The sequence below is a fragment of the Epinephelus lanceolatus genome, chromosome 22 (genome assembly GCF_041903045.1).
Source record: "Epinephelus lanceolatus isolate andai-2023 chromosome 22, ASM4190304v1, whole genome shotgun sequence".
Classification (NCBI taxonomy): Eukaryota; Metazoa; Chordata; class Actinopteri; order Perciformes; family Serranidae; genus Epinephelus; species Epinephelus lanceolatus.
In genome coordinates this window covers 777588-801480 of record NC_135755.1, presented here as the reverse complement: position 1 = coordinate 801480, position 23893 = coordinate 777588, and the positions used below count along the sequence as shown (strand labels likewise).

The 23893-nt window shown below is 43.2% G+C and overlaps 2 protein-coding genes across 4 annotated transcripts in view; both read right to left on the bottom strand.

Moving 5' to 3' along the window:
* Positions 1–719: 719 nt before the first annotated feature.
* LOC117245757 (uncharacterized) overlaps positions 720–23893 on the bottom strand; it is a 55427-nt gene continuing 32253 nt past the window's right edge. The window contains exons 1-6 of one of the 3 annotated variants that reach the window (XM_078164550.1): positions 7801–8056; positions 5707–5766; positions 5282–5541; positions 3370–3615; positions 3105–3247; positions 720–1874 (exon numbers count right to left, since the gene is read on the bottom strand). In XM_078164550.1, coding sequence (XP_078020676.1) covers positions 1833–1874; positions 3105–3247; positions 3370–3577 — 393 coding nt within the window. In that variant the 5' untranslated portion in view covers positions 3578–3615; positions 5282–5541; positions 5707–5766; positions 7801–8056 and the 3' untranslated portion in view covers positions 720–1832. Of the gene's footprint in view, positions 1875–3104; positions 3248–3369; positions 3616–5281; positions 5542–5706; positions 5767–7800; positions 8057–23893 lie in introns of those variants that run through there. The other 2 variants (XM_078164552.1, XM_078164551.1) reach the window with 2 other exon arrangements.
* On the bottom strand, positions 17362–23488 carry LOC117250954 (uncharacterized). Its single transcript, XM_078164541.1, has 4 exons — positions 23173–23488; positions 22644–22743; positions 22235–22375; positions 17362–18221 (listed from the first exon to the last, which is right to left on the bottom strand). The coding sequence occupies exons 2-4, from the start codon at positions 22741–22743 to the stop codon at positions 17701–17703; spliced, it is 762 nt and encodes a 253-aa protein (XP_078020667.1). The 5' UTR covers positions 23173–23488; the 3' UTR covers positions 17362–17700.

Here is a 23893-nt window from a genome sequence, read left to right as displayed (position 1 = left end):
TCTGACGCAGACACCGATGTGACCGGTTCCATCTGGCCATGTAACCAACTGATGCTGCCCGGTGGCGGATCATACCACTGTGAAAGTTCCCATTTGGGGTCAGTGTGTGACGCTGATGTCACTGACAGAGCCGTGATATTTGACGAGTCTTGAATGAGGACAGGCTGCAGTTGTCCAGTCACTGTAAACCTTTAGGTATTTTACAGCCACGACTGCAGACACAGAGAGTTTGAAATGTTCCTATACGTGTGTTGTTTCTGTGTCTTCAGGTTCATCAAAGTTCATGTGTGTCAGACTCTGCGTTCTCTGACCCTGTCCGTGACTAATTTAGTCCTCACTTGGTGTTTAGCTGCAGACAATATTTCAGGACATCAACGTTTCAGCAGCTGTCAGCATCAAACCAAAGTGCACAGCTTCAGTGTGGTGTGAGTGACCTGACAGGACCCACAGGCTCTTTTCATATCTGTACAGTGATGGTGTGGTTTTCCTGCAGCGGGTTAAAGACACGCTCTGAGTGGATATACTGAGTATGTGGACACAGACAGACAAAACCTGAACACAAACAGGAGCTGTTTTCACCCTGACAAACTTTCTACGGTGATTTACAGTGGTCACAGAACAACAGGTCTGCGTAAAGGTCTTTTACATGTTGACGTTATTTATTATCACTATTTTAGTAATTAAATCAAAGTATTTTTATGATTGTTAATAAATAAGTCCTTCATCACACTTCACACCTTTGTAGTAATTGAAATGACTGGATTGTTATTATGTTTAAGGAGAAATGCTAATGGTCCATTGATCCCAATTTAGACTCTAAAACCCTCGGATGCTTCTGAATTCTGAAACCAGCTGCTTTTAGATGCTTTGACCATCCATCCCTTCCATGTTCACAGAGATCACACAGATCTGTTTGATGACGGATGAATGGATGCTGAACCGTTTCAGATTGCACAGCTTTGCTTTTATATTTGTACAATAATACTGGATTTGTGCCAAATGAATTGTGTTTTGGGTGTGAAGTATAAAAGGGTTTAGCTCCTTGTTTCGTGTGTCTGCTGTGACACAGATGGGAAATCTCATGCTGGACGTCCAGAAACAAAATAAACTTAAAATTCTTTCACTTCGCTCTTTATTTTTCTACACTGGTGGAAATAACACCACAAACAGCAGAGCATTCACACTTCATCTGTCTGTGCACTGCTCAACTATATTTAAGAGATCAAATGCTATCAACCAATATATATATATATATATAAATATATATATATATATTTATATAAATTTATATAGCACTTTTCATACAAACAGAATGCAACACAAAGTGCTTCACACGATAAAAATACTCCAGCACACATGACAAACGGTAAGTGACTAAGCACTACCACTGAGCAGGTGTAGATCAAAACCAAAGAACGTGACCTGAGTCTTCTGAGTTCGACGAGTCTTCACTTAAACAAACCCACAGCGTCTCCTCACAGAGCTGCAGAGGCGCTGTGGTTACTCTGCACGCGCTCCATCAGGGTTTAAGATTAGAAGAGATACAAGAAAGATATTCTGATTACAGACAGATGGTGTGTTTTAAGCACAAGAAATATCTTGACCTTCACTCCTGAGAAACTTCATCTTGTGTTGTTCAGTGGTCACAGCACACGACTGACACACCAGCCAAGACATAAAATATGCTAATGAGTTATTTTCTATACAAAACACGTTATAAATCTGTACATTACTTTAAAGAACACGTCGTATTGAACACATAATGATCATGTCAGAGAGCATGCAGGGTGAAAAGGGACCAGGTGCATTAAAAGTGTGTGAAGCGTCACTCATTATTTGGTTCGTCGAGCTTCTTCTCTGTCCAGATTGGTCAGCTGTAGAAAAAAGACAAATGTGTCTGTTATTTCATTTTAAACTATAAGTTTTTAAACAATCACCAAGACTACAGTAATAACAAAATAAAGACTTATTATCTTTGCATATACGACAAGCAGAGTTCCCAAGACACATTAATTAAACCTTCAAAGCTCTCACTGCAGAGGGTCAAATTATACAATACAAATAAAACAAGATAATCTATTATGTTACGCAGACGACACCCACATTTATTTATCCAACTCTGTCACCAAGCTGCAATATTTTTACCACCCTACGTCGTTTGCTGCAGCTCAACAGTTAAATTACAGCATGTTTATTACCCAAAATGCAAATAACCAACTTCATTAGCAATAGAAAATAAATAAAATATATGTGCTAATTTTCTTTCAGTAACATGTTGTACAGTACGTGTTAAAATAATCATATCGATGAATTATCCATAAAAAAGAGCTACAAATGAACTTGTTCAGAAGAATAAACAATAAAATGATACATGACTGTAAATTAATTAATAAAATGTACAAATTAATTTTCTAATTGAACCACTGATGCACCGATTTGGAAATTCTGGGCTGATACTGATACCAATGTGTAAATTACAGTTTCACCGACAGCTGATACAGATGTTTTTGTTGTTTGTTGTTGTTATTTATTCTTTGTTTCCAGGGAAACACAGAAATCTACACTATAAAAAATAAATGGATCCAGTCCTTCATCACACTTCACACCTTTGAATGAGCACAAACTCAATAACACACATTTATGAAACAACCTTTAACAGAACCTCTGCCCACCTCCCCCAGAGAGCAAGTAAAGTGAAGGGCTTCTCTGTTATTTAGTCGGCTCTGACATGTAATTATGTTGTTGTGACCTCATGTCGTATTTCAGAATAAAAGCAATAACAGTTTTAGTAAAAACTAGTGAAAGATAATCACTTTGATTTTTGTTCTTCCCCCATCTGTAGCGCCCCCTGTGGATGACATGTACATGGATGACGCATGTACTGCCCATGACATGAGCCACCACTGAAGATTTCCATAGTCTTCATCATTGTACTGATTGAATGAGTCTAAATATACAATTAAATGCAACTTGAGTTAGTGTTTTTGTTGCCAAAGCTGGTCAACAAACCTGGAAGACGTTGCTCTATGTGTAGTTTTTGGCTGATGTATGTCGTATAGCCTCGTAATGCTTCTAGCAGCTACTTTTGGCATGTCAGTTAATACCTGTGTACTTTCCCCAGAGTGACATCTCCTCAGCACCAACAGCAGCAGAGCCACCCATAAAACTGTGCCCACCATCCTGACGAGGAGGTAGAGGAGAACAGGAAGTTCATCCGAACAAAAGGGCATCGCCTCGTCATGATGTCCTGGAACAACAGTGCTGGTGTCAGAGCTGTGGCGCCCTCTGAAAGCTTCTTTCACACATGTACTGATTTAATCATTTCTGTTGGTGCCTTTGAGTTGGATCTCATTCAGGTTAATGTCTCACCTGTGACAGCCAGCCAGCTCTCTGCTGACTCTCCACCTCCAGAGATGAGACACCTGTACAGTCCTTCATCAGACTTGGACACACTGTGGATGGTCAGGTTTCCTGCAGAGACGTTCTGGATGAGGCGGCCATCTTTATAGAAGGAAGCAGAGATGTTGGCAGAAGCTGTCTTGTTCCTGCAGCGTAGAGTCACAGTGTCTCCCTCCATCACAGGAGGGACGGGAGTCTCCAGGATCACTGAGCCAGCTGAACAACATACAATATCATTATTATTATCATTATTAGTTTGATGGACATGACTGTTGGAGCTTCACAGACATATACAACTGAAAACTGGTGATCATAGTGCAGCAGGTTGATGGAGGATGTAGCCATACATCATAATTTTATCTGTGACACCCTGAAAGTTGTTTTTCATTGGCCCACGTCATGTGACAGACGACCATCCGAGTGGAAGTACCTGATAAATATGATGTAATAGCATGAAATTTCCAGACTTTACAAACCGACCATGACTAACACCCTGAAACCATGTGGGACAGATGGTAGAGAAGGGAAATGGCTTCAGACAACAGACTGTGGCAGATATGAGGCGTCCATGTTTGTTGGGTTTTCAGAGACGATTCTATTATTGTCGCTTTACAGTCGCCTCTCATGGCTATATATTACATGCAAGGTATCAGCTGTTTAGTTCCAGGACCAACCAGCACCAGAACACCAGCAAAAGCTCATGGTTAGCTGTAGAAAGAGACATCATGGTACAGGAAGTGAACACCGGTCTCCCGCGTGAAAGTCCAGGATTTGTTGGACCCATCCCCCCCCCCCCCCCCCCCCGCCCACTCTACAGGGACATTCCTGTGTTTCCAACTGAGCCGCAACAAGTGCCATCTGACTGCTTTATGAACTGACGCTGTCCATCCACGTGTCACACTGCTCCAACAGGTGCCGACTGGCAGCATATCGCCACACCGTGAAAGTTCTGTCATGGACTTTCCACGTCCACATATGACGTCCAAGGGACCCTGAGCGTGTTGGTTGTTGACGCTCTGAGACGCCGTGTCAAGTTCTTGTCTTTCAAGATACAAATTTAACATTTTCATACAGTCAAAAAAAAAAAGCACTAAGTCGGTACAGCACACACATGGTTGGGTTTAGGCAACAGAAACACGTTATTGGCTTCGGGGAATAAGAACCGGGTTTGGCTTTAGAATCACACGGGAAGGACCGCTAACACTCTCAGAGGAAAGTGTGGTTGCTGGATCCATCTGTCACCCCTCCCGACAGCCTGACTGTGAGTTTCATCGGCTTAACTTTCGCCCTTTCACCGCTGCGTTTCCCCGTCATCGCTGGGTGATGTTAAACTATAACCACAACCAGCCATGTATCATGCCGACGTTAAGGGATGCTTTCTTTTGTTGGTTTCTGACGCCTTAAGTCACTGCCCAAGAGCTGGATTCTGTCGACCTCAGAGTGAGACCAGGCTCAAGTTTACAGAAAGGCTGCGCTTTTGGTTAAATGTTGCTGTATTGCCAGGTTGCCTGTTTTGTTATTACTTTAAGTATCAACATTTCTGCGACTTGCCAGTCTGTTAATTTGCAACATTTCCTCATTGCTTTAATACTAAACATAATTTGCTCTGCATCATGTTTCCCTGAAAACATATTCAGATATTTCACATTAGTTGTATATAATGGCCAGCAGCTGATCTGCAGAGTTGCCCCACTTGTCAGTCACCTGACTCTAACGAGCACAGTCTGAAGCTGCTTAGCTGGAGGACTTTAGTGAGCATCCTCTGTGGGCCTGTAAACACCGACACCATAGGAAGCCATGAGTCCTATTAATACACTTTTTAAACAATATGAATGAACGATACAAACATGCATGTGAGTGAACACAGTGTCTGTGACCCTACCTGTAACAGTGATGTTGACAGTGTTGCCTTTCCTTCAATCCGACACCAGTACTCTCCACTGTCGTCTACGTAGGTATTGGTGATGCTGCAGTGGGACCCATTGAAGGCTCCCCAGCTGGTGCCACATGTGCTGTTTTGATTTGGGATCTTTTTCATCACTGTCCATCCACGAGACCCATCAAACCCCGCACAGCTAAAATGGATGGACTCGTATTCAAAGTACTGAAGTCTGGCTGGATCCACATGAGGAAAAGCTGCGTCTGATGCCAACGAGACAGACGGAGACGTTAACAGAGACATGAGGGGACAGTTTTAGGCAAAACCAAACATTAAGTTGAATCTCAGCCTCTGATAAGTTTGTGATATTATCCAGAGAGTTAATGATGCAAAATAACAATGGAGTTAAATATTAAACATGTTCTTACACACGTTCTGAGAAAAACTGTCCTGAACTTTCATCACCAGCAGCAGCCACAGACTCATCACTGTGCACACAGATAAAGAAATAATAAATCAATAAATCAGATGTGCATTAAAAACATATCTGCTGTTAAAAAACTATTTCAACGACTATTGTTTTGGAATTTAATCTGTAAAATAAATGATATTTTTTAAGTGCACACTTGATCTGCAGAGTATTTAGCAAATCTATGTGCTGGATAGGAGTGAAGCTCAAAGGACGAAATACACCTCTGAAATGTAGTCAAGTATAAAGCAGCATAGCAGCCAAGTTACCACCATGGATGCCTTATATGTGTACAGCTCGTATGGAGCATATCAATATCTCTAACATAATGTAGTATCTGAGCTGAATTTGACGTTTGGTGGTTGAAAGTAAGGTGGATGGCGTGACACAGAGATGAGATGGCTGCCAAACTGACCACCACTGTTCAAGATCAACATAAAGCACCTGGAGGAAACCCACACTGACACAGGGAGAACATGTCGGAGCACCTGGAGGAAACCCACGCTGACATGGGGAGAACATGTCAGAGCACCTGGAGGAAACCCACGCTGACACAGGGAGAACATGTCAGAGCACCTGGAGGAAACCCACACTGACACAGGGAGAACATGTCAGAGCACCTGGAGGAAACCCACACTGACACAGGGAGAACATGTCGGAGCACCTGGAGGAAACCCACGCTGACACAGGGAGAACATGTCAGAGCACCTGGAGGAAACCCGCTGACATGGGGAGAACATGTCAGAGCACCTGGAGGAAACCCACGCTGACACAGGGAGAACATGTCAGAGCACCTGGAGGAAACCCACACTTACACAGGGAGAACATGTCAGAGCACCTGGAGGAAACCCACGCTGACACAGGGAGAACATGTCGGAGCACCTGGAGGAAACCCACGCTGACACGGGGAGAACATGTCGGAGCACCTGGAGGAAACCCACGCTGACACGGGGAGAACATGTCAGAGCACCTGGAGGAAACCCATGCTGACACAGGGAGAACATGTCAGAGCACCTGGAGGAAACCCACGCTGACACAGGGAGAACATGTCAGAGCACCTGGAGGAAACCCACGCTGACACGGGGAGAACATGTTAGAGCACCTGGAGGAAACCCACACTGACACGGGGAGAACATGTCGGAGCACCTGGAGGAAACCCACGCTGACACGGGGAGAACATGTCAGAGCACCTGGAGGAAACCCACGCTGACACAGGGAGAACATGTCGGAGCACCTGGAGGAAACCCACACTGACACGGGGAGAACATGTCGGAGCACCTGGAGGAAACCCACGCTGACACGGGGAGAACATGTCAGAGCACCTGGAGGAAACCCACGCTGACACGGGGAGAACATGTCGGAGCACCTGGAGGAAACCCACGCTGACATGGGGAGAACATGCAAAATCTGTACAGAAGTTTGCATACAGTCTCTTTCAAAATAAAAGCACAACGTTGGTACAACACTGCTAACTGATGTTTTTCCTCCTTCGGAAACAGAACAGAGTTTGATAGATGTCGGAGGTCACTGCTCAAGTGCTGGTATTAAACAACTTAAAGTGAGACCAGGTTGTTTTTGGCGACACTTTGCACCAGTGTTCATGGTAAATTTTAAAGACCTGGGTCTCTTCAGCAGATCATGGTGGAGCTGTGAGCCACAGTAGCTGTGTGTGTTTTTCTCGGACCTGTTCCTACTTTTCCAGCAGCTTTTGTGCCACCAAATTTGGGTGCTTCAAGCCAAAACCTGATCTCCTCAGAACCAAAACCAAGTGTTCTGTGACAAACCTGACCACACCAGAGGAAGCTGAAGTTTCAACATGTCGGCTACAGAATAATGTACACATATAACGTATCCATGGTTTCCAGAAGTGTCCAGAGCAAACACTTTATGTCTGACGAACATGGAAACTGCAAATGTTTTGACATAAACACATTATCGTCTCTTTCCAGGTCTTAAACTATGAACATGTGACACTGCTCAACATTGACGCCTTCACTCTGTGTTAACTACACTACACTGTATCAAGGCCCTTAAAGACAGACTCAGTACTCACACAGTGTGACGCAGAGCGCTGTGACCTCCATGTTGTCCTCCTGCTGACTGACTGATCATCAGACTCAAACATAGTCTAAGTTTAATGTCGATGAAAGCTTCCTCTTCCTGTGTGGCTTACCTCTGCAGTATAGACACGTCCTGTGGAGGGACCCTGTGCTAATATCTGCTCTCACAGCTTTGTTATGTGGGTAAAAAAATCATCTTCAAACCTTCACTGTCGCTGATATTGAAGTAGTGAGACTGAATCAGTGTCAAAATAACTGACACATGTCAAAGTTGAGCACCTTGGAAATACAGACAGCAACAGTGTGAAGGACCACAATACTGTGGAGTAAAGCCCCCCCACCCCCTCCTATCGCATCACATAATCTACAGAAATCCAGCAAAGACATGAAAGTGTCCTGCGATGCTCATGTTCATGTGTTGTCTCTGACACATGCTAACAGGCCTCTTTATTCAGTGTCTTGAGCTTTATTTTGTTATAAACGTCCCTCATTTATTCAAAGTGATGAAGAAGAGGTCCTAGTCTGCCCTCTGCAGTCAGTCTGAGTGACTCATACAAGCTTTGCTCTCTTTAGTTGTGTTACAACGACCTGATCTCGTTTGAAGTTGTAGAATTCCACCTCTTTGTCAGTGACCTCAGTGTCAGACACCGACGCCAGAAGCAGTGTTCAGTTGGTAAGGCAGCCAGATGGAGTTTCATGGTGTTAAGAAATGTCAGTGGCTGCCTGGCACCTACTGTGGCACCTGCTGTGGCACCTTCTGTGGCACCTACTGTGGCACCTACTGTGGCACCTGCTGTGGCTCCTGCTGTGGCTCCTGCTGTGGCACCTACTGTGGCACCTACTGTGGCACCTGCTGTGGCACCTGCTGTGGCACCATGATGTGCAGATGGACGGCGTCATTTTATATCGATAACTGGTAACAACGTAATATATGGAGCTGGAAAGTCCCTATGAGGAGGGAGGGGTGGTGGATGAGGCCAACAAACCCTGGACGCTGTTTGCTTCCTGTATAAAACTAACCACGTGCTTATGTTGGTTTCCTGCCTGGAACGTCAACGGCAGATGTCGAAGGATAGCTAGTGTGTACAGTAACATGTAGACTGACACTGGGTGTGGTTACATGATGGCTTCTCATTCTGAATTAAAGTCTTTCCAGGTAGTTTACATGGGAAATATTCATTCTGAATGAGGGTTTACACAGAGATCAGTTTAATCGCCTTTATTCAGGTCTGCGCAAGGTTTGGGGCAGGGAAGGTTTCTGATTGGATAGGGGGCGGGCGGATGTTATGTGTTTACGTTTACCAGAAGAAAACACTGTAGTCCTCGCTCCAGATAACAAGATGCTTGACGACGCCGTTCTTAGTGCCTTTTTCAGGCTTTTTCTGCTAATACTTCGTCTGCTGAGGAGGAGAAGGGAGATAGAAGGGTGCTATGTCATAATTCCGACATCCCATTATTCCAGAAATTACCCATTGTTCCGAAATCTCAATGTTTCGACATCCCATTGGTCCAACCATATTAAACTCACTGTTCCAAAGTCCCGTTGTTCCGAAATCTCAATGTTGCAATGCAAAAAGCAGCAAGAGACCGTGCTGTCGTGTTGTTTACTGTTGCCATGACGACAACAGTCACCCTGTTTTGAGGAAGTAGAAACGATGTTGAAAGTTATAATTTTAACCTAAACCACAATCTTTTCCAAACCTTAACCAAGTAGTTATTGTGCCTAAACCTGACCAGACCTTAACCATGAAACACTTATTTTGTAACAATTAAAAATGAGATTTCGGAAAAAAAGGGATGTCGGAATAATGAGCGGACCCCGATAGAAGACCGTGCTGTGGCGAATGGAAGCACAATAAGTCGCGCGCTATATACGTCATGGCACCAGAAGCGCAAGGAAACGAGCATGTGCAGAAAGACCGGAATGAACTTAAAGAGGAATGAGTGTATACAAGTGAGAGAAATTCTTTCATTGGGAATTAGAAATGGAATATTCCAGCCCCTTACATCGGATTGAATTTTCAATCACATTGGCCATTTTCATTCTGAATTAGGTGTTTACAAGATCACTGTTAATAGGAATGAACTTTCATTCTGAATGAAAAGGGAATTAAACTGTCCATGTAAACACACTCAGTGATGAAGTGCTGAAATGTGACGCCTTGGGATGAGAGCGTGTTGGTTAGCATGTATGAGGAAAATCACAACACTGTGCTGGAAAACTACAGATTTAAGAAGCAGTGAAAACATCCTGGAGTTCTGAGAATGATCTCACAAACAGACGACATGATCCAAGTCATCTTAACAGTTAACATGATCAAATATGTCATCAACCAATCAATAAAAGCACAAATCCTTAAACCACAAAGAAAAGATAGTTAGCAGTACATTTGTTCATTTATTATCCTTCCAGTATGCCAGTGTATGTGACAGTCTGCAGCTGCAATGATGATAAATCATGTAAACAGACCGACTCTTCAGCCACTGTTGGCCATGTTGCAGTCAAAGGAACACAGTGTGCTGTATGTACGAGCATCTTTGGCCCTCAGGCTTCGTGACACAAATGAGCATCAAAGATCTTAATACGTTAATACGTAGAGTTTGTAACACAAGAGACTTTAAACTACTTTTACCTGTGGAAACTTTTAATCACATGATAGTCACATGATAGTCACATGAGCCTCGGTGCTGAGCTGCTGCTGCTGCACAAGTGACAACAATCAGACACCAAACATGCAGAGAAACAGAACAATAAATCAAAATTACAGCTCAAAAAAGTCAGAATCAAAAATACAACCATGACAGTGTAAGTCTAAGAAGTTGAGGACAACCACTGCTCGACCCGGAGAAGAATAACCAAGGTGCTGGAAGCATCAGTGAGTCCAGACCTTGATCAGAGCACATGTACTCTGTGTGCAGAGATCTGCTCCAACAATACGTCTAATATATACAGGTACAGGTAGCTAGCAACAGGAGGTCAGAGGATGATGTGGACGGTCATGTGAGGACAGGTCTGACAGCCACAGCGTCTACCCTCCTACCAAACTTTAAGAATTACTAATAATATGGGCACTTCCTTCCACCTATACTGTAGTCCTCTTTGTCTTTTTGCAATCTGCTAAGTTTATGCCAACAACTAGGCGGAAAACTGCTGTTCAGCTAAGAACAATGGCAAATATACGCACGGAGCTGGGCGAGGAACACGTGGCCCTGGCAGCAGTGTCAGAGGAGATATTGGCCAAATATTTCAAAGAGGCTGATGAAAGAGCTGAGGCTCGTGCGAAGAGACTTGAAAAACAAATTGATAAGATGAACTCTGTTTTGTCAAGAAATCAAAACAATCCGCTTGGATACGACAATACTGCAACAGCAACAGCTGACTGTCAGAAGGACTTCCAAAGTTTGAATAAAAAGCTGGTTGAATTTGAAGACAGATCACGCAGAGACAACCTGCTGTTATTCAACCTCAAAGAGGGTCTGGAGAAGGACAGCGCCCTCGCCTACCTGACAGAGAAGATCCCGACTTGGTTCGCTGATCCAGTAGCTTTCCCCCCAGAGCTGATGAGATGTCACCGCCTCGGGCGGCCGGGACTCCGGCCTGACGGGAGACAACTCGGCCCCCGGCCGATGATAATGAAGTTCCTCTGCTACACTGACAGGGACCGCGTCTTGAATGCAGCCAGGGAAAATCCTCCTACGGTGGGTGGCCTCCAGCTGAAGTTTGCTCCTGACTACAGCGAAGCCACTGCAGCGCGTCGTAAACCTTGCTACAAGCTGATGCATGAGGCCCGTGTACAGGGCTACAAGGCGTTTCTGCTTTACCCTGCTACCATAAAGCTCATAAAGGGAAGCGAAATCCACACTTTTACGGACATAAAGAAGCCGCTGATTTCATCTCCCCTTCCCCATCTCCACCAGAGGCCTGAGCGCCCGGCTACAGGTGTGCAGAGGCGCATCACAACTGCCGAGCTGCAGAGAGGTAAGACTGTTTACTAGCTGTATGGCTGTAAGTTAAACATCACTTGAACATCGTACACTACCAACCTCGCTCGAACTACTAAAAACTGAGCCTTATATTTTTTTGGGACGATTTGGACTTTCTTTTCTTATCTTATTTTATTTCTTAGGCTCTTGACCCTATAGCCTAACCCATTTCCTCTTGTATGGAGGAGGTTGGAGGCGACATGGTTGTCGCTCTTTTTTGTTATTGTCTCACTCCTGTTGTGCACAGGACATTATGGTGCTTGTTTGTTTCTATTTTGTTTGTTTGTTTGCTTGTCTGTCTGTCCTGTTGTTTGTTCCCAGAAATAAACCACAACAGCCGTCTCACTTATAAATGTCAGTCTTTATATGGGCTTTGATGATTTAATTCATGATGGAGACTGTGTGCAGCAGTGCATTAGCATTGATGGGAATTTAAGGTGCAATTATGATGCCCCTGAGAAATTGAAATGTCTCAGTAATCATAATAAATACTCACTACTGCACCTAAACATTAGAAGTCTGAATAAACATCATGATGATTTAGTTTCTTTTCTCTCTAACTCAGGCTGTAGTTTTGATGTGATAGGATGTACTGAAACATGGTTAAAGGACAGCTCATATGTAGACATCCTGAACTTAGATGGCTACAATTTATATTACAAAAATAGACTTGGTAGGACTGGTGGGGCTACTTGTCTTTACATAAAGTCCAAGTATCAGATAAATGTTTGTCATGACCTTTACATTGATGATGATTACTCTGACTCTCTCTTTGTTGAGACAAATTTAAGTAATGGTAAAAAAACTTACTGTTGGTGTGATTTATCGCCCACCTGACACTGACCTTAATATCTTCAGGGTCAAGCTGGATGAGCTTTTGTTCTCCATAAATGTGGAAATTAAAGCCTGTGTCATCCTTGGGGATTATAACATAGATATCTCCAAGGATGATGCTGCTAAAAATGATTTCATTAATACTTTACACTCTTTTTCATTTTTCCCCACAATTAATTTATTTACTAGAGTAACACATACTACTCAGTCAATTACTGACAACATCATCACAAACATTCAAAATACTAAATGGGATTCTGGTGTAGTGCTCTCTGATATTTCTGATCATTTCCCCATTATATTATTTCTTGACTTTGGCTGTATGATGATGGACACACGGCACACAACAAAAATTAAAGTTAATGACATCACTGACTCTGTCCAGACTATCATTCCAGAGAAGACTGTCAAATGCAGTACCACAGATCGAAATCCCTGGCTCACAAAGGGCATATTGAAATCCATCAACCACAAAAATAAACTCTATAAGCACTACCTAAAAAATCCAAGTTACACTAACAAGGAAAAATACACAAAATATAGGAATAAACTTACACACATTATGAGACTGAGTAAAAGAAATCACTACACTGAACTTATCAAAGCGTCTCATGGTAACTCAAAGAAATCTTGGCAAGTGCTAAATAAAGTCCTTAACAGAGGCCAGAAAAACACCGTGCTTCCTGGCATTGATGATCTTGCTAACAGTTTCAATAATTACTTTATTTCAATTGGTGAAAATCTTTCCAGTAGGATCAGTCATCCAAGTGGAGCTTCATTTAAACATTATTTGCCAGGAGAACACTTGAATTCATTTTTCATGAAGCCAACTGATAAAAATGAAGTCCTCAAAATTATAATGAACCTGAAAAGTACTTATACAGCTGGGGTGGATAATATTTGCAGCAAAACCCTGAAAGCTATTGCTAATGTAATCATCGATCCACTTGTTTACTGTTTAAATCTGTCTTTATCATCTGGAGTTGTGCCAAAAAAGGCAAAGGTTGCAAGAGTGGTACCAGTATTTAAGTCTGGTGACAAAAACTACCGTCCCATATCCTTCTAGCCTACACTCTCAAAAGTCCTTGAGAGAGTAGTGCACAATAGACTCAGTGATTACTTGAATAAATTGAATATTCTTACTCCATCTCAGTATGGCTTTAGAAAAAAGAGCACCACTTGTATGGCAGTCCTTGAGCTTATTGAAAAGATTAATGATGCCATGGATAAAGGTGAATGTGGCATTGGTGTGTTCCTGGATCTATCTAAGGCCTTTGACACCATTGATTTTGAGATTTTATTGAACAAATTACATCACTATGGTGTCAGAGGTGTTGCACTTAGTTGGTTTAGAAGTTATATGTATGGGAGACAACAATATGTATGTATAAATGGTCAAAAATCTTTATGCAAACCCATCAAATTTGGTGTTCCCCAGGGCTCTATTTTGGGGCCACTCATCTTTATCCTGTATGTTAATGATTTCGTTTAATCTTCATCTGTACTACACAAAATACTGTTTGCGGATGATACAAACCTATTTTTATCACATAAGAATCCACTTGAACTGCAACATATCATTAATAGAGAGCTAGTGAAGGTGGACACATGGTTCAAATGTAACAAATTATCCATAAATATTAAAAAGACTAACTACATTTTCTTCCGATCTCATAAAAATCACCGGCATGATCTGCCTATTACTCTTACTATCAATGGGCAGGATATTGAGAGAGTCTGCTCCACTAGACTCCTGGGGGTCCACATTGAGTTCTTGAATTTCAAATCTCATATAAACTCTACAACCAAAGAATTGTCTAAATACGTTGGTCTGTTCTTTAAGCTAAGACACTTCCTCCCACTCTCAGCACTGCTTACTTTATATAAAACCTTATTTAACCCCCACATAAATTATTGCAATGTCATATGGTGTAACACTTCTCCCAGCCATCTACAGAAATTACAGATTCTCCAAAAGAAAGTTTTACGTGCTTTATCATGGTCACATTACAACGCCCCTACAAACCCACTCTTTCATGCTCATGGTCTACTAAAGCTTTCAGAATGTAACATTTATCACAATGCATGTATGATGTACCAGGTAGTATATGGCTTAAATAACCGATTGTGTGACCTTGTTCCAGTCTGCTGTCCACTACACATACACGACACTAGAAAAAAGCATCTTATGAAGGCTAAAGTCCACTAGTCTGAGTGTAGCGTGCAGGGGACCGCAGATCTGAAACGAGCTTGATACAAATATCCAAATATCACAATCAGTCTCCACCTTTAAGAATAACTTAAAGAAACATCTTCTTTTCTTTGTGGAGCTCTTTACTGGGACTATGTGTCGTTTTGTTGTTCTTGAATTTGTGTGTTACCTGTTATATGTCTGGGCCCCCGCCTATAAGCTTTAATTAGCTTCTCTGGGGTGACCCCATTTCACATGTCTCTCGTGAGTTCAACTTCACACGTTTTCCTTGATATGTGAATGTGAATAAACATAAACTCCCTGAATAAGTAAGATGAAACACCAAAATATAAAACACTACTAGAAAGCTACACAAGGAATAAAAAGCATCTTTGAATTCGTTCTTTCCTTCACACAGTTTGTGTGTCTAACATCAGACTGTTCTTGTTCCCACGTCGTCAAACACCATTGCCTTCACAGTGATGTCAGCATCAGACAGCGACGCCTAAAGGCCCATTTATGCTCAACGTTAAATACGGATCCGGATACAGACGGAGCCTTCTGTCCGCGCTCTGCGTTCATTTCATCCCTATTTTTGCACATTTCCGTAAAGCTTATGGAAACGGGCCAAATGGAGCAGTACCACCGGGAACCGTGGGGGCAGTGTTGCTGTCACTACCCGATACGTAGCTCTAGTTAGACACGAAGAAGAAATAACAATGGCTGAACTTTTTGAGGAGAGGTTGTGCGTCTTGTCATGCTGGATGTGTGGGGCCACCCAGAGAAGTTTTCGAATGCCCCGGCGGACATCCTAAAGTACTGGAAATGATGCTCGTCGCCATGTTTGTTTTTGAGTTTGTTGTTGTCATAAACTTTTGACTCTGGGCTGCCCCCTGGTGGATATATTGGTTAACATCCATGCCAACGTAAAGGATGCATGGAAGTATGTGGGCAGTGACGGTAACATCATTTGAAACAGACGTATACATTTTCGTACGTAAAGGGAGCATAAATGGGCCTTAAAGCGACCTGTCATGGCGGAGTGATGCACTCTTGGACAGAATCAGTGATGAGTCCAACAAACAGACTTTCACCCGGCGCCCACTGCTGCTGTGATGTTCAGCTATGTCACATATTTATGTCAGTTATGTGACACACCTCCATCACGTATTCAACTGACTTTAATCCCAAACATGTTTGTTTTTTCTAACCTAACCAAGGGGTGTTGTTGCCTGAGCCGAACAGTGACTGTCTGACAAAGTGAACCAGGTGTTACATGTGTCAGTCACGTGTCCGTGGAGGGGACGACCGGGGACACAAGAGTGTTGACAGAGAACAGAAAGTGATGATGAAAATAATACAGTACTTTCTAACCGTCAGTGTTTGAGTCTGAAATGAACTTTTTCTGCCAAAATCACAGCAGTGTTGGTGATTATTATTTATCATCAACACATTCTGTTTCCTCTGTTAGCTGAGTGTAGTTAAAGAAGGGACGGTGAAGAAATAAGAATAAATTCGGTGAAGATCAATAAATTCACATGGTATAAAACACCACACAGCACAAAACTGACACAACACAATGAAATCAATGTGTGAAGAACAGTTTAAAAGATGAGACTTTAACATGATGTTTTAGTCACATGAATGTAATGATGATCACATTCATGACTCAGTGCTGAAACCTGAGGCCAAACTGTGCTCCTGTCACTGGTGTAAAGTGGGCGGGGCTCAGTTTGAAAAAGGTGATGTCAGGTACTTGTGAGCACCAATCAGGATGAAGCAATATTTGAACCAAGATCAGGTGACAGTTGGTGGACTGTTAGCATATGTGATGGCCAAATGAAGCCACTGGATGGCGCCGTCTGTTCAACAAAGGTCTGAAGCACACGTCACTGTCAGTCCTTCAACCAAGAGCGCCATCTGGTGGAGTCAGATAATAAAGAGTGGTTCATCAGCAGAGAGCACACAGTCACAGTTTTTCACTATCAAACTCTCAGCTTTGATTGTTGCTAATTAATATTCAATCTTAATATCACCTATCAATCACTTAATAATTAATAATCACATTTGGTCCTTTTCAGCCGTCTGAACGGACTCAGAGCAGTGACTCAACATTTTTTGCACATATGTGAACGCTCTGAGAGATCTCAGACCCCTCTTGAGTTCGGTTCACTTCAAGTCCACCACGCGGTTCACTAACCTGTGCACTGTGAACACAAAGCGCTCCAGGTTCACTTTGCTCTTTGCCGTTGAGTTCAGCCGTCTAGATCACATGATGTTGACCTGGGACGCTTTAACAAACAGACAAAACCATGTTGATCTGTAACGCTGACAATCAATCAATCAATCAATCAATTTTATTTATAAAGCCCAATATCACAAATCACAATTTGCCTCACAGGGCTTTACAGCATACGACATCCCTCTGTCCTTATGACCCTCACAGCTGATCAGGAAAAACTCCCCAAAAAAAACCCCTTTAACGGGGAAAAAAAACGGTAGAAACCTCAGGAAGAGCAACTGAGGAGGGATCCCTCTTCCAGGACGGACAGACGTGCAATAGATGTCGTACAGAACAGATCAGCATCATAAATTAACAGTAATCCGTATGACACAATGAGACAGAGAGAGAGAGACAGAGAGAGAGAGAGAGAGAGAGAGAGAGAGAGAGAGATGCAGACAAGGACGCAGCACGAGGAGCAGTTTGTCAAAGTGAAACCAAACTATGTCAGTATGCATTATATAGAAGAGGACTGAGGCCTCTTTCTGTTGGGCCACTTTCTGGTGCACTTTAATGCTGCGTTCACACCTGTCCTGTCCTGTTCGGTTGGTTTGTGCAGGTGTGAACACACCCTGAACCCACCACACGTGACCACAGTGAACTTTATGAGATGAGACACCAGGAGCGCTGCAGCTCTTCCCTCTCTGTCTCTACCTGCTGCAGTCGTTCATGTAGCTGCTTCATGTCAGTCTTTAATGTCACTGTTCTCTCTGTCAGCAGCTTCAGACCTTCTGCCTCTCTACTCTGCAGCACCCTCTCTGTGTTCAGCTGCAGCTGCTCCAGCTCTTCCTTCCTCCTCTCCAGCTGCCACTGGACTCTTAACAGCCTCTGCTTGTCTCTCAAATATTCCTCAATGCTGTGGATTTCCTGTCTTTCTTCACACTCTGCTATGTTCCTCTCCAGGACCTGAAGCTTCTCCCTGATCTTCTCCATCTCCGTCTGCACGTCTTCCAGATCCAGTCTGAACTGCTCCCTCTGGTTCTCCAGTATCCTCATGATACTGGAGAACCCAAAGTCCATGACGTTATCAATGCTCTGGACCTCATCCTGAAGGCTCCTCTCTGACATGACGAGTCTTTGCTCGAGGGCTGCCTTGTTTTCATCCAGAGCTCTCATTTTCTTTTCTTCTCCAGAGGAACAACGAGAGAGAACATCAGATTAAAAACAAACATGTGCTCTAATTCAGCAAAGGTTTTACATCTTCAGCAGCCTGCTGAGCTTCTGTCATGAGCACAAACACTATTCTCTGCGTCACTGTGTCTGAACTGAGGATTAATCCCTGTCAGTCCAAAGTGTCTGCAGATGTTTCAGGGACACTCTGACGCTCAATCTGTGAAACCGTCTGCATGTTGTAACTAAGCTTTTCTTCAGCTCTGTGTCTGCAACATAATAACTGAGAGATCACATTCAGACAGGGAACTTACTTTCTGTCCTCCCCTGGCCTTCAGGAAACTCAAATGCTGCTACTTCCTGTTGGTCACGTGACTTGTGTGATGTCACAGACTTGTACAGAGGGGACGTGTCAGGTGAGTTAAACCTGAGGACTCGACTGTGTGTTTCAGGTTCCTAAATATGACCCAGTCTTTACTGGAACAGAACTAAACCAGTTTTCATTCCAGTCTGAAGGTGTGTGAGAAGACACTGTGACCTCTGACCCAGCAGAGAATGTCAAACCTCAGGGAGCTTCTGTGGAAAAAATCTGACCCAGACTTTAATTTGGATTTGATCCACAAACCTGCTGCAGGTCATGTTATTATAAACACGTGTCCTGCTCTGAGGGAACAGTGCGTGCTGATGGATGTGGACAGTTTGTGTCATGTTTTTGTATTTGAATAAAATATGTCTGGTTACATTATGTTGCAGGCTGTGCATCATGTTGTGTTGTCGAGCTTCCTGAGCAGGTTCAGACAGGAGGCTGCCGGGTTTATTTACTAGTGATGGCCAGATGAAGCTTCATGAACCACTGTCTTTATACTCTGAAGCCACTGGATGGCGCTGTCTGTTCAACAAAGGTCTGAAAGCACATTTCATTGTCATTCCTTCAGGCTTTATCTTTAAACCGAGAGCGCCATCTGGTGGAGTCAGAAAATGAAGAAAGTGGTTCATGAGGCTTCATTTGGCCGTCACTATTATTCACTGTCTGATTTATAGCTTTTGTTTTGTTGCATGAACTGTCAGACGGGGTTAATTGTGCTGTTTGCTGCTGACTTGGTGTTTTCTTTTGTGTCTTTGTTGGTTTTGCACACCTCGACTATTTTGATCACCAAAAGCGAAGTTTATAAACTCGTCTTGCACTCAGCTGATGAACTGGAAACTGATTTTATTTTTGTAATAAATAAAGATTTCTATTTTGAATGTGATGCAGCTTCTGGGGTGTATTATAGTGTTGTAGTACTCGAGATCGGTCTTTTTTGAGGGTCTTGGTCTGGAGACCATTTTTTGAGGGTCTTGGTCTCGTTTCAGAATCGAGGGCATTTTTACTCGGTCTCGGACTGGGCGGACACGGGTTTTTTGAACGAGACGGGTCGAGACCACCACTGATGCTTTTTGTCCGTGCTTTACTGATAAGAGTGAAAAAGACCATCTCAAAAACAGCTGATAACTTCAAATCATTGGCAGCATAAAGATTTCCCAGCTGCAGCTGCTACCTGCCCGCTGTCAGTGTGAGGGACTGACACGCCCCCTGCACACAGAGGATGGAGACGGTAGGAGGAGACGCTGCGTGAACTCCTCGTCCTGAAAGATGTCTGAAGGAAAAAGAAGGGGAGGAAGGAAGGAAAGAAAGAGAGAAGGAGGGAGGAAGGAAAAGAGGAAGGAAAGGAGGAAGGAAGGAAGGGAGGAAAGACAGGGAGGGAGGGGAAGAAGGAAGGAAAAAAGAGAAAGGAAGGAAGGAAGGAGAGAAGGAAGAGTCAGAACAGATGGGGACCCCGGAGGACAATACAAAGGTTAATTTCTTGTTCTTTACTGTTTTTCGTTCCCTCTCTGTGAAATGAAAGGGTTATTGTGACTCATCAGGTCAGGTCAGGTTTGATATGATGAACTTTGTCACAAAGTGAATCAACAAGTTTGCTGAGAGTTGTTTCATTGTGCTCTGCAACAACAGAGCAGGTATTGTTTTTGTTGTTTTATTGATTGAAATAATAAAAACTCACATTTTGATGTTTTCTTATGATTTTCCTTTGATATATATGGTCTCTGAAATGTCTCGACCTCTAAATGTCTCGGTCTTGTCTCGGCCTCTAAATGTCTCGACCTCTAAATGTCTTGGTCTTGTCTCGGTAATGTCTCGGTCTCGACCTCTAAATGTCTTGTGTTGGGAATAGAATGATGTTATGTGTTTTACTATAAGTTGTGTTTCACTATATAAGTTTTAGATGTGTGAACAATGAGAATACTGAGATGATTTCAGCTGATCTGAATGTGTTTGCTTTGCAGAAGTGGAGAAGTACAGGAGAGGAAGAGACATGAAGTCTGAGGAGCACATACCGCAATGCTTAGATAATTAGTTTCATATATGGTAAAAAGAATAGAAAGTGATATACAGATAGTAAGGTACAGCACGTGTAGGGAGTTGTGTTGTTCTCTTGTCTTTCAAAACAGGAACCACGCCCCCACCGCCAGCGGGAAGGAGTCAGATTAACAGGAGGCAGGGGCGTGGTGTGGTGAAGGAGGAAGTGGAACTGCCAATGAGAAGAGGACAACGCCTTGCGTGCACAATGACACTCTGTTACGCTCAAATATACTGGGTCAGGGGAAGGACAGGAGGTCAGACTTCGTGAACTGACACACCTTTGTTGTTCGTCAGGGACGTGAAGTTGAGACCCAGAGCTCTGTAATTTTATTCCTTTACTGCTTAATAAACTACATTAACTGAGACCGAATATCTTCTCCTATTGCTTCATTAAAGAACACGCAGGACTGAGCTCACACATAGCACACTGGAGAGTAGGATGAGACTCTTAGTCCATCACTTGGTCTCTGTAATGTCTCGGTCTCAACCTCTAAATGTCTTGGTCTTGTCTCGACCTGTAAATGTCTTGGTCTTGTCTCGACCTCTAAATGTCTCGGTCTTGGTAATGTCTCGGTCTCGACCTCTAAATGTCTTGGTCTTGTCTCGACCTCTAAATGTCTCGGTCTCGACCTCTAAATGTCTTGGTCTTGTCTTGGTCTCTAAATGTCTTGGTCTTGTCTCGGTCTCTAAATGTCTTGGTCTTGTCTCGACCTATAAATGTCTTGGTCTTGTCTTAGTCTCTAAATGTCTTGGTCTTGTCTCGGTCTCTAAATGTCTTGGTAATGTCTCGACCTCTAAATGTCATGGTCTTGTCTCGGTCTCTAAATGTCTTGGTCTTGTCTCGACCTCTAAATGTCTTGGTAATGTCTTGGTCTCAACCTCTAAATGTCTCGGTCTCTAAATGTCTTGGTCTTGTCTCGACCTCTAAATGTCTTGGTCTTGTCTTGGTCTCTAAATGTCTTGGTCTTGTCTTGACCTCTAAATGTCTTGATCTTGTCTCGGTCTCTAAATGTCTTGGTCTTGTCTCGACCTCTAAATGTCTCGGTCTCGACCTCTAAATGTCTTGGTAATGTCTTGGTCTCAACCTCTAAATGTCTCGGTCTCTAAATGTCTTGGTCTCTAAATGTCTTGGTCTTGTCTCGGTCTCGGTCTCTAAATGTCTCAGCCTCTAAATGTCTCGGTCTCTAAATGTCTTGGTCTCGGTCTCGGTCTTGACTACAACACTAGTATTTACCTTACAGTGACTGAACCTGTTGCATGTGTGTGGGATGTGCCACGCTAACTCTAATGAGAAACATGTAGACGATGTTCAAACTGAACTCACCCAATAATAATAATAACAACAATAATAATGAATGAATGAATGAATGAATGAATGAATAATAGGGTTATATTTGATCCAATCCTGCTGTGTCAGTAGTCTCGGTAGTTTTTATTCAGGTTTTACATGTTGTATGTTTAAGTTGCAGTCAGGAGACACAGTGCAGGACACTCTGCTGCATCATATCAAATATTATACAGACTCGTCTCATGTGTCTCTGTGCAGTCCTGGAGACAGACAGGACACCGACTGAGCAGAGCGTCCCCTCACATCAACAGCCTACAGGGACAGATGAGTCGACTCACTGATCTCCCGACATTTCCAAATCCACGCAGCAAAGACAGTCACTGCCATGGTGATGGTGATGGTGATGGTGATGGTGATGATGATGGTGATGGCGCTGATGGTCGCAGCAGAAGATCTTGACGGGAACATGATGAAATGATCTGATACGAGAAAACACCAAACAACAGGATCATTTCTGTCCCGACCTGAAAACTGTTTCTACAGCAGACCTGCATGTTTCCCTGGAGATAGAAAGGTCACTGTGATTTTTATTGTATTTAACCTTTGTTCTGCTCCACTGAAACAAGATGGCGGCATGATGAGTTTTACCAATAAAGACCATTTGGTGAAAACAATTTGAATTAATTCCTTCCAACATCAAAGATTAAAACAGAAGAGAGAATAGGATTAAATGAATCTGAGACTCACTGATGATCACGTCTCCATGTGTACGCACCAGACACAGCCCCAGAAAAATGAAAGCAGCCAACGACGACACAAGAAGAAGATCTTTACAGGCTGAACCCATCTGAAACAACAGAACACAAACAGAAGCAGCCTCATGTGAAGCAGCAGTAAATAACAGCTCATGTCTTAATACTTAGTCTGAGTTAACGTGAACACAGGCAGGTGTCATGCTGTCAGTGACACAATCATCTGCATGACATGTTCTGATTGTATTAGTGGTTCGATCCTGAGGAGCAGCTGCAGGAACACCCGCAGCGCCACCTGCCCAGTAAAGATGGTGGTCCAGATAAGGTTGATAGTTTCACCTGTGTCATTTAACGACATGCACCATTACGTTTCTCTCACAGTTAAGATAAGAGTGAGCACAGCAGATGTGACGGAGAGAAGTTCAACAGAGCAGCTTTTGTTGTAAAATGACCCAAAATCCTTCTTAAAAAAAGCTCCATGTAAAAACTACAATCATTCATAACGTGTGTTCGATCCCACGTACCTGTGAATCCACCTCAGAGAGCAGTGAGCCTCAGTCACAGCCACATGTCCTCGTTTCCTCTACTCAGCCCTGCAGTATATTTACCATGTCCACATGTTCACTGCCACAGTGTTTGCTCTGCTAACGCCTTCGCTCTCCAGCCTTTTGCTCCGCCCACCTGCACCTGGCCTCACCTGTGTGATGTCCCACCTGACTGTGAAACTCCTCCCTCTGTGTCACCTGTGCGACATCTGGACGTTTCTGTCTGGTTTCACTTTGACAAGCTTTTCATACATGAATGTGAACTTGAGGTCAACCTGCTGTATCAGACCTGCTTATCTGTTCAACCTTAACACCACTGTTATCAGACAGTGTGTGTGTGTGTGTGTGTGTGTGTGTGTGTGTGTACATGAACACAGAACGTTGTCGTTAATAAGAGAGTCAAACAGGTGTGTAGTTTCAAAAGACAGAATGAAATTCTTCTGTTGTCTGAACATCATGAAGCTTCATCACTGAAGAGAAGATACAATCTGAAAACGTCTCATTGTTGGTTTTAAATAAAGCAGCATTTTAAAGAGACGAGGTGACGTCGTCAGAGAGCTTCGACTCACTCAGCTCAGAGTTTATTTTATTAAAAGGCAGTGACACAGTTAAACCACATTGTTCTGTGTGTTCACACGTCTCAGACGCTGCTTATGGAGCTGCTGCAGCTTTCACCACATCTCTGTGTTTGACTTCTGAC

Coding starts and splice junctions, on each gene's coding strand:
- LOC117250954 (XM_078164541.1), bottom strand. CDS start 22,743: ATGGGTTCAGCCTGTAAAGATCTTCTTCTTGTGTCGTCGTTGGCTGCT. Junction 22,376..22,643: donor ACATGGAGACGTGATCATCA/GTGAGTCTCAGA, acceptor TTCTCGTATCAG/ATCATTTCATCATGTTCCCG. Junction 18,222..22,234: donor TTGGAAATGTCGGGAGATCA/GTGAGTCGACTC, acceptor CCTCTGGAGAAG/AAAAGAAAATGAGAGCTCTG.